This window comes from Nelumbo lutea, chromosome 3 (assembly GCF_056320005.1).
Source record: "Nelumbo lutea isolate HS-2025 chromosome 3, American lotus-T2T, whole genome shotgun sequence".
NCBI lineage: Eukaryota > Viridiplantae > Streptophyta > Magnoliopsida > Proteales > Nelumbonaceae > Nelumbo > Nelumbo lutea.
The window spans coordinates 35467176-35478408 of NC_142686.1; the positions used below are offsets into that span (position 1 = coordinate 35467176).

The 11233-nt window shown below is 39.4% G+C and overlaps 1 protein-coding gene across 1 annotated transcript; it reads left to right on the forward strand.

Moving 5' to 3' along the window:
- The first annotated feature begins 7719 nt into the window (after positions 1–7719).
- LOC148864210 (putative metal-nicotianamine transporter YSL7) lies at positions 7720–10397 on the forward strand. Its single transcript, XM_088980219.1, has 4 exons — positions 7720–7877; positions 8024–8121; positions 8242–8376; positions 8843–10397. Exons 1-4 carry the CDS (start codon positions 7740–7742, stop codon positions 10164–10166), a joined length of 1695 nt encoding a protein of 564 aa, XP_088836345.1. The 5' UTR covers positions 7720–7739; the 3' UTR covers positions 10167–10397.
- The last annotated feature ends 836 nt before the right edge of the window (positions 10398–11233 follow it).

Genomic DNA, 11233 nt, shown 5'->3' on the forward strand with positions numbered 1-11233 from the left:
TTAGGAGAGAAAATCTCAACTAAATTAGAGATAACTTAGGAGAAAGTTGGGGATATTGGGGGAGGTTGTTTAGGAGAAATTTTAAGATATTAGATTATTTAGGTTTTTGGAACATGTATGTGTGTGTGGGAGAGAGAGAGAGAGAGAGAGAGAGAGAGAGAGAGATTTTAGGAAAATTTTGGGGAAAGTAGAGTTTATAATTGGTAGTTTCGAAAATGACATGGATTATAAAAATTAAAAAATTCAAAAAAGGAGAAATTTTCTAGACTTCCTTGTTTTCATGGTTGCTGCAAGTGAAAGGTTTTTGATATTGTTGTTGTATGAGTTGATTGAAGCAAAATTAAGGGCAGTGTGCATGTGGAATTGGGAGTCCCAAGTCGCATTGGAACTATTTTTTAGGAATCTTATGGGGTCCCCTAGGATTGCTTGTATATTGTGGACAAAATTGGAGTTGTTAGTAGGAGAAGCAAAGGAATAATAACTCATGGGATCGCTTAGGAGATGAAATCTGGGTTTAGGTAGTAAGAGGTTGGATTCCATGACTTGTGCTTTTATGCTGGTAAGATAATGGGTTCAGCAATGATACTGAAAAATTATAACCAATCACCCGGCTCTATCATAAAAGTGGTGACCAATTAGGTGGTATTTATTAAAATTCATGGGGGAGGGGTGTTTAAGGGTGTAAATGGATCAGTTTTGGATTGGCCTCTATCCAGTGTAAAATCAATTTGGATGGATTGGACGGACTAACAAGACATAGTGGATTGGACCAATCTGGTCCAAAATATATATTAGATTGGATTGGATTAAGCCAATATTTGGTCCACTGATATAAGATAAGAATATAGGTGTCAATGGACCGGGTTTAGGTTGAAACCAATATAAATCAAAATGAATTTGAACAGATTGGACGGTCCAGACATTGAATTGGACTAGTCCAAAATAGTCTAAAATATTCATTGGATTAGATTGGACCTGATCCATTTATAATGGACTCACATTGGACTAAATCAGATTAAACCAAATTCAGTCCAATTAACACCCCTCAGAGCTGAAGATAATGAGACTGGGTCATTCTCAAACAAGACCTTGTTTCGAAACTTCCAAATAAACCACAGTCACAATCCCCATTGTAGGTGTGGTGGTCTCCTTGAAAGGCGAAGGAATGATAGGAGCAAGAGTAGGCTATGAGTTTTTATTGACAGAGAGTTGTGTTTGGAGATCCCGAGGTCCTGAAAGGAAGGAACCAAAAGGGATTTGACTCCTATTTGGAAAGGGGATCTTCGATTCGGTGTCAACTGACACGGGGACACTACCGGGGGTTTGCCATGTGTCTCATGAGACCTTTCTAAGATGCAGTTTTCTTTCATGCGAGGATTCTCATACTACACGTTTGTTACTTTTCTTTGCGGGTCTTCTGTAGTGACGTGGTGCGGGTGGCATTAGAACTAATCTGGCATGTTCCTATTTGATCTTACTGGATGTCTTGTCACGGGTGAATTGATGGTGTTTTCATCCATTGCAGGACTGCAATGGTTTCGATCTCATCACAAGTCTGCGACGAGTTATGGACTTGTTGTGGATCTGCGTGGGCTTGTGTGTTGCCATGGATGTTTCTGTGGGTCTAGTTTGGTACCTTCATTGCAATCACAATGAGGATAAACAAGATGTACTTACACTGATATTAGACAGTGTGATTGGCCTATAATCGAAGAGTAATGAGCTTTAAACCAGATAGAGAGCCAATCACGTAGGCTTCATGATGCATTTTTATTTGGTATGCGAAGACCAAACCAAATTGGTCGAACCATTGGACAATAAAAGAATAAATGATCAATATTTTCAATCTCCTTATAACACAGTTTGCATGTAGGATCTACACCAGTTGGCAATGCATTCATGCAATGACACCAAAGGAATAATTTAATATGAGGAATGATATAGGGTAGTTTCCAAAAGCCTTCCAACTTAGACCATGACATGCCCTGGCTCGAGAATATGATTGATATATTTTAAGTGAGAAGCTTATAGTTGAAATTAAAAGTAAACTGGGGCATGTGGGGTCTTTGGTTAAATAAGTCTATCATCATGAGTATGGGCAGCCCTAGGTAAAGCGATGTTTTAAAAACCAATTTGAAGGCCGAATCATTTTTGTCTCTGGGTGATAGGTCACTAGTTCGACTGTTTGGGTTGAATGCGTCAAGTCATGCCCCCTCCTCTCTCTCTCTCTCTCACACACACACACATATAATTGTTTTTGAGTTGTAACTCGGGTCATTTTTGTCTTTGAAAGTTTGCACATACACTAAGTGTGCAACTCGTGACCTAGTGACTAGGTCAAATGGGTCCATGGTTGAACTGCCTAGATTATATGGTTTTCAACCAAGAGAATGTTTTTTAGCAAAGGGCAAATTCCTTAAATTACCCCTATGTTTTAGGAAATTGATTAATTCTACCCTTATTGTTTATATTTTGTCTTAAAGTATCCTTAAGTTTTCTGATAATTGTCTAAAACCTCTCTTGCTGTTAACTTTCCATCACACTTTGTTCACATGTGACATCACATGATTGATATATTTTTAAATATTCTTAAAATACCCTTTTTATGATTATACAATCAAGTTGTAAACGGAAATGAAAACCCACTTCTAATTAAGTCTACTCCATCTCTATCTTCTGTCTCATCGGTGCACACATCCACTTTGTTCTTCCTAGATGGTCGTGGTTGATGACTCGTATAGATCGAAGCAACCTAAACTTGTACTCTTGAGTGAGGGAGAAACAGTAGATATTACAATCTTGTTGAAGTTAGAGATATGGTTCAGTTTGGGCACAATAATGTAAATGTGTGAGTGTGAGCAATGCTCCGAAGTCTGAACTCTGAAATACGGTTTAGAGAATCAGAAAACTCGAGAAACTCCAAGGAATTGATTCATTCCTATTTTCTAATCGAGAAGAAGTAAATCAAAACCCAAGAAAAGGTAAACTAATGACACAAGAGAGAAGCGATTGATCAGTTTTCAGAAGGAGAAAGAAAACAGAGGGGATGTTTTTCTTCTTTGTTGGAGGCGTAGAGCAAGAAGTGAGCAAGCTGATCAAGGCTGGAGCAGGGCGCTGCATCAATTGCGGCTCAGTAGTGGATTTGGTGGAATACGAGAAGGTCCTGAAGATGTTCTTCTTTCCCGTATGGTGTGGCCCGGTAAAGATCTAACAATGTACTGCAACAAATGTTCCCTTAATTCTCTCTCCCTCTATCTCACCGCTTGGATTCTCCGAGATCAAATCAGCCCCCCACAACATCCCACAGCACATCTCCGCCGTGTATCGGAGATGTGCTGTGGGACATTGTGGGGGGCTGATTTGAACTCGGATTCTCCCCCATGGCTCCCTGATGTTCTTCGCTGTGACTCTTGTGCTTGCGTTGTTCAACCTGAACTCAATTTCTACCCCTTCTACAATTTAGCTCTATAACATGGCGTGTGTGTAATCAGAACACAACCTAGATTTCCTTCATTTGCATACATTCCAACACAACCTAACCCGATTTATAAGGATTGGGTTATTGAACCTGTGTTCAACTTCAGTCCCTTCTATAGTTTAGCTTTGAATTCTGACCCAACTCTGTTGTATGCCATGTTTGTGAAGGAAATGTGGGATGTTAATGCTAGCTTTTTGGTTATGAGGGATACCTTTTTCGGGTTAGGGTTTTATGGTTTTAAACATGTAAAGTAAATAGCACCAATCACTTTTTTATCAGTTGAGTTTTATTTTGAAAAATTGAGAAATAATAAAGGATAAATTTGACATTTTGTTTTTTCGTTAATATTTAAAGATAACAATAACAATTATCAGAAAACTTGAAGGTATTTTTAAGACAACATGTAAATGATAAGGATAGAATTAATCAACTTCCTAAACCTTAAAGGTATTTTAAGAAATTTGTCATTTAGCAAATAGTAGGTCATTTAGCAAAATTAATGCTTGGGTGACATTTGCAATGGTTGAATCGGCCAGGTAATTGATGGGCTGAAAATACCGAGGTAAAAGGATTGAAGTGATTAAGCTAGACAAGAATGTGTTGCACTTGCAACTTGCAAGTAAGACCGGTCCCTATGGGAGGATGAGTGATTGAGTAAACAGTTATACAAGGGCTGGTCCCGACAATTACCCATTGAGTGATCCTGATTACATTTTTACGAGAGTCCATGTCATTTTATAGGGCAAATTTCTTAAACTACTTTATGGTTTAGTTATTTGACTAATTCACCCTTATTGTTAACATATTCTCTTAAAGTATTCCTATTTTTGACATTTGTCTAAAATCTCCCTTGCTGTTAAGGGTGGCCATGAGCCAAGCTTCTCACGAGCCATTCAAATTTGGCTTGTGAAAAGTTCGGTTCTGCTCAATTTAAACTGAGCTCGAGACTGATATATAGGCTCGTTTTCTGATTGAGTCGAGCTCCAGCCTAGTAAAGTTCGGCTTGTGAGGCTCGCGAGCCTAGTATAATAAATAAATATTTTTTTATTATATACATACATACATACATACATACATACATACATATACATATAAATATATATAATAAATAATTTTTATTTTATATAATAATATTTTATTTTTATGTATAATATTAAATAATTTTTATAATTCTTATTTTTTGTATGTAAAATAAAACATTTTTATATGTATATTTTTATTTTTATATGTATAATACTAATCAATTTTTATAATTCTTAATTTTTTATATATAAAATAAAAATATTTTTATATTATTTTTAAAAAAATTGGCTTGCAGTCAAGCTCGAGCCTAATACAGTTTGAGTGAGCCGAGCTCGAATAGCCAAGTATTCGGATTGGCTTAGCTGGGCTCAGATCCACCCCTACTTGCTGTTAACTTTCTATCACACTCCATTCACATGTGACATCACTTGATTGGTAATTTTTAAAATTCCTAAAATACCGTTATTGTGGCTTGTTCATCATCCAACCTTGAGATGAAGTAGAGCGGTGGTGAGTGGTGACAAGAGGTTTCAGAGAGAGAGAGAGTTCATTTTGTTTCTTCTCAAGAGGTTTCAGAATCGGGAAATAATTTAACATAACAGAGATTGAATCTGAGCTACAGAATCCAAGGGGAAGATTAAATCTGAGCTCAGCAAGATCCGTGCGAGTGCACTTGTTGTTTTCTCCATCTTCTGCTTCCGCATCGGCGTCGGCGGAATACTGTTCCCTATCTTCGCTCTGGCTCGCCCCAAACAACTCTCCATCTTCTGCTACGATCAAGCCGAAGACACCTTCTGAATCCATCTGTAAATGCTTGGGAGATTTTGGCACGGATGCCTTGTATCAAATGCACTAGTAAAATATGAACTCATACAGAAATTTAATTTTATTCCGTCTAATTAATTACCTCTGCTGCTCTCTTCTACATAGATGGAACCCAGTACTCCAATTAATTAAAACTAGTAACCTTGCCTCCTTGGCTCCTGTTACAACAGAAAATGCTCGTGACTCCACCCCCTGCACTAGTGGAGTAACCCTCTAATTAATGGTGAGGTTACAGTGATTAGAAAGCCATTGTGACAACAGAAAGCAAAAAAAAATAGGTTTTTAAAAGAACTAATCACTAATCAATAATCAATATAAGCTACTGTGACAATGGAAAATGCTCGTAATTCCACCCCTATGAGTCTGTGACAACGGAAAGCATCTCACAATTGTTTTGATGAACTAATTAATAATCAATATAAGCTATTTGGTCGAGGGAATTCAACAGTCAGCAAGCAACACTTCACATCATGCTTCCCTTCTAAGCCCGACAATGTCGATAGAGCTGAAACGTTTTCCTCGTCCAACCAAAACATCTCTCCTCTGTTTTCTTCAGGCAGAGTAAAAACTAAATCCATGGCCCCAACTGGTCCCTCTCTCCCTTCCCATGAAAAGCTTATTGAGGAACAAAGGTCGCTCCCACCCCTGATTCACCCAAATATTTCTGCTGCGTTGGTGGTGCCATACATGACAAGAGGAGGATAAATTTTTCATCGGTTGAGTTTCAAAATTTAAAGAGTAATAGAGGGCAGATTCGACATTTAGTTTCATTACGTTAATACTTATGCAACGAATCATCGTTCAATGTTAACGGGTCGGGTTTTACAGGGATTCGCTTGTAAATTGAATCCGAATCGACACTTGATTAGGCTAACCGGACCTCAACTTAATAGTATCGGGTCAATGCGGATTTGCCACTTACCCAAGTCACTGAATCAGGTTAAATGGTAAGCCCGGCTTGACTCAGTGTTGTTAAGTCGGATTGGGATAGGGTGAAAACAACCCGTATTGAACCCAACCCATTGGGGTCCCTGTTCCCTATCCCTACCCAATTAATTACTCATTGAATTTGAGCCCTATTAAGGAATCTGCTCCTCACACAGGCGCCTCACAACGACCTCACGTGCGCATTGTGAACATCTCCCGTAAATAATAACAGATACGAAAGATGTTCTCAATGCACGGTGGGATGTGCCTGTGCGGTCGGTGTGAAGCGCCATGTGTAAGGAACAGATCCGGTCACTGGAAAGTGGAAAACCTTTCCTAGCCAAACACTGCACCCATCCCATTCACAGTTTCACACTACAGATGGGAATCCATTACGTTTCTACTACAAATACGCAGACCCTACGATGAAAAGCTCCGTTTAGAGAGAATTAGAGAAAGCAGACAGACAGAGAAGTGGAGAAACCATGTCTAGGAGTGGAGGAATAGAAGAAGAGTGTGAAAGAAGGGAGAGGTCGGGGTTGGAAATAGAGAAGAAGGCGGTCGCCGAGAATGACAACTCCTCGTCAAAAGAAGCATCGACCGAAAAGGCATTCGAGAATGAGATCGTTCCGTCGTGGAAGGAACAGCTAACGTTCAGGGCTTTCCTGGCGAGCGCTGTTCTGAGTGTTGCCTTCTGTTTTATAGTGATGAAGCTTAGTTTGACTACCGGGAGATTAAAGGGGTTTTTATAGTTGAACTTTTGTTGTTTTGGATTTGTTTTTGGAAACTTTTGTTGTTTATTTACTTCCGCTCTCTCTCTCTCTCTATCCTCCTAGCTGTAGGCAGTATTTTGGTCATACTGAGAATTTTAATACACTGCATTACAACTGTTCTTTCCTGATTTCTCGTCGTTTGAAATCTATCACATCATATATGTGGAGATGTGGGAAGTCGTGTGCCTTTAAGCTGTTTTTGGTTTGATAGATAATAAGAGTGAAACAGAAAATTGATTGTTAAGGATTTTAATAAAATTTGTTAAGAAGTTCCCTTTAACTTTCTGTTTCTATCCTATTTGTTAAGAGCTTCTATTAGTTCTTATAGACATCTGTAATAACTTTTCTATAGTAAATTGATTGTAGGGAGAATTTTACCAAAGATGATGTAATGTTTTCTTTTTCTTTATTTTTGTTTTTTATGCTTTATTGAAAGTTTATAAATGCTTAATTTTTTAATTAATCGTTTATTAATTTGGATTTTAGACAAAGTGGTTGTAAATGCCGAAGTTTCTTTACTAATAACAGAGGGAAGATTATAAATAGAATTCTTCTTCCTATGAGATTTAGGATTTAGTGGAAATAACTTTAGAAATAAGGAAAACTAATGAAAAAAAAAGAACTATATTATACTTGTTATAATTATTATTGGTAATTCATTATTGGTTGTTTGTGGGTGAATATCAGGTGGATATGGAAGTTACATATTAGGAATGATGCCCAAGATTGCATCTCAGGCAGAAGATGGGAACACAGTGAACAACATGAAGCCTCTTTCCTTGGGATGGATGTATGGGTTTGTTTTTGCCGTGAGCTTTGTTGGTCTTTTCTCCATTGTTCCGCTACGCAAGGTGATACTTCAAACCAACCTAAGCTCAAACATGTGTGTCTCTAGTAATTAAAAGAGTTATCTGCGGTTAGATAATGATTCTCAAGCTTGTAATTAACCCAATCAATTGTTTCATTTGTTAGCTTATGGTTTTCTTTCTTTTCTCAGATTATGATAATTGACTACAAGTTGACCTACCCTAGTGGAACTGCAACCGCATTCCTCATCAACAGCTTCCACACTTCTAAGGGAGCTAAGCTAGCTAAGTAAGTTGTCATCCTCATTCCTTCATGAACTGCTTTTCTAATTGATGCCCCATTTTCTGATCCATCAATAGCTAGTTTAACCTCCTCAAGCAGTTAATGAACCTTTTTTTTTGAACTCAGGAAACAAGTGAAAAAACTCTTTGAATGGTTCTCCATTAGCTTCTTGTGGGCTTTCTTCCAGTGGTTCTTCACTAGTAGTGATGGCTGTGGTTTTAGCAGTTTCCCTACATTTGGTCTCCAAGCTTTTAATAAGAGGTCAGTATGCTATGCAGTTCAGAAGTTCCTATAATTAATGTTGGATCAATTAAAACTCGAGCTGAAATGGAGAGTTTATGGTTGAAGTATTACAAAATTCATTAGATGATCAGGACCCACCATTTAATGTGTCCTGAGTGATAATTTGGGAAAGCAATCTACTTCATCTGCAAATGCACTTCAGAAACCATATGGCTAATTAATTAATAATGACTTTTAGCTCAAGTTTTTAGCAGCATTGCTCATTTCCAATAATAGTAATGGTGGCAATAAGCTCGGCCTGTTCAGGTCTAGGTTATGCTGTTCTTCAACCGATATCCAATGTAATCAGAAATCTAAAACATTAGTTAATTCGGTCACTTAACATCTGTTTCTGGGTAAATCATACTATGGTCTATTGAAGTTGTTGCTGGTCTACTGTAATTAATGAAGCTCCATTCTCACTAACATTCTCCTTGTTCTATAGGTTCTACTTCGATTTCTCAGCTACCTATGTAGGTGTTGGAATGATCTGCCCTTACATTGTGAACGTATCTTTGCTCGTTGGAGCTATCTTGTCATGGCTAATAATGTGGCCGCTGATCGAGCAAAAGAAAGGCATTTGGTATGCCGCTGATATCTCTGGGAGTAGCCTTCGTGGGACCCAAGGATACAGAGTCTTCATTTCTATTGCTATGATACTAGGGGACGGACTCTTCCATGTCGTTTGTATGCTGATCACAACCGGATGGAGCCTCATGAGGCAGTACAAGAAAAGAGATTCGTCTTCAGTTGTCGCCATTGCTGGTGATCAGCCATCCTCAGACAGCACTCATGATCACGAGGAGAGCTACGATGACCAACGAAGAAAAGACATGTTCCTGAAAGACCAGATTCCCATGTGGGTGGCAGGCTTGGGATATGTTTCCTTGGCTGCGATCTCCATTGTTGCAGTGCCCCAAATCTTTCACCAGATCAAATGGTACCACATACTGGTTTCCTACATCATTGCCCCGATCTTGGCCTTCTGCAACTCGTATGGGTGTGGCCTTACAGACTGGTCTCTGGCATCCACCTACGGCAAGATTGCAATATTCATCATTGGCTCCTGGGTCGGCCTCCATGGGGGCGGCATAGTTGCAGGCCTCGTCGCCTGTGGCGTGATGATGAGCATTGTGTCCACGGCCTCCGATCTCATGCAGGATTTCAAGACTGGCTACTTGACGCTTGCGTCTCCTCGCGCAATGTTCTGTAGCCAAGTCATGGGCACGGCTCTGGGCTGCCTCATCGCGCCTGCTGTCTTCTGGTTTTACTACAAATCCTACCCCACACTGGGCGAGGCGGACGGCTCGTTCCCAGCACCCTATGGGCTAATGTACCGTGGAATCGCCATTCTCGGAGTTGAAGGAACCTCCTCCCTCCCCAGGCACTGTGTGGAGCTATCAGTTGGATTCTTCTGCATTGCGATTGCCTTGAACATTGTCACTTTGCTCCTGGAGAAGTATGACAAGAAATGGAGGCTTCACAGGTTTGTCCCGAGGGCAATGTGCATGGCCATCCCCTTCTATCTGGGTGGCTACTTTGCCATTGACATGTGCATTGGGAGCTTAATTCTCTACCTGTGGGGATGGAAGAACAAGGCGGGGGCAGATGCGTTAGCGCCTGCTGTGGCCTCCGGCATGATCTGTGGCGACTCTCTGTGGGGCATTCCGGCTGCTATCCTCTCTCTCGCCAACGTCAACCCTCCCCTCTGCATGAAGTTCCTGTCAGCGTCTGCAAATGCCAAGGTTGATGCATTCTTGAATGGATGAACGAATCGAGTTGATACTTAATTAGTTCTGTAGATATACAATAGTCAGTCTCTCTTTAATTCTTACTACGTTTAGTGGTTCTTTATTACGTTGCATATATAGGAATGAATAAGCTTCTGGTTAACAGGTTTAGCTAATAATTTATAATTTTTTAGTGGGTTCAAAACTGAGGGAATCACTCAAGAGAGTAAATATATAGATTTGTATTAATTATAAATTTTATTGAGTATATATAGTTGTGGTAATCTGCAAATTCTATACAACAAATGTTGTTTATATTGCACAGCTAATGAGTCAAGATTAATTAATTGCATTGCATTAATCCTGCTGGACTGTATTTTTTTAGCTATATCTCCAATACCACCTCAACTCTCAACCTGGTATTTAAGTTCATATTGGACCTGCAAACCCTGTTCTGTTTGCATTAGTCATGGACGACATGATTAAGGTTTGGTTTGTTTTCAGTGAAATTTCATTGCAAAAGTATATATGGGAGTTCAAGTGCAAATTCTGATTTGTTCTTCTTTCATCTCTTTTTTTTTTTGTTTGCAGCGCAAATGAAGTAAAACAAAATCTGAGAAAGTACAATGAACGTTGGAGTACAAATACGTAGAATTGCATTCCCATGCATTTGTACTAGTGCATTCACTGAAACTGAATTTACGTACCTCTGCACATCTAAAAGTTGTATCTGTTATGGAATTTAGGCTGCATTTGGTGGTGCAAATTTGAAGCAGATATAAATTTTGCATTTTTTTAATAATCTTCAATGGGCTACACCTACACACACGTCCTCCATATACCTAAAGGAGTAACCACTTTTGCAAGCTGACGGCATTGTAGCGGATCGTGCTGTGCCTTCACGGAATTGGAATCTACTAGCGCCTCACACCGACCTTACAGCCACATCCCACCCTGCTGAATTGGGAACATCTCCCCATAAATAATAAATATAAGTACAGGAGATGTTCCCAATGTGTGGCCTGGACATGCTGTGAAATCTGTGTGAGGCGTGCTGTGTGAGGAGCAGAATTTGGACCGGCCTACCATGGCACGACATAATAGCC

What these genes read in the sequence shown, in the direction of transcription:
- LOC148864210 (XM_088980219.1), top strand. Translation starts at nt 7,740, where the DNA reads ATGATGCCCAAGATTGCATCTCAGGCAGAAGATGGGAACACAGTGAAC. An exon ending in AAGGGAGCTAAGCTAGCTAA is followed by an intron (nt 8,122 to 8,241) that starts GTAAGTTGTCAT and finishes TTTTGAACTCAG; the next exon opens with GAAACAAGTGAAAAAACTCT. An exon ending in CTCCAAGCTTTTAATAAGAG is followed by an intron (nt 8,377 to 8,842) that starts GTCAGTATGCTA and finishes CTTGTTCTATAG; the next exon opens with GTTCTACTTCGATTTCTCAG.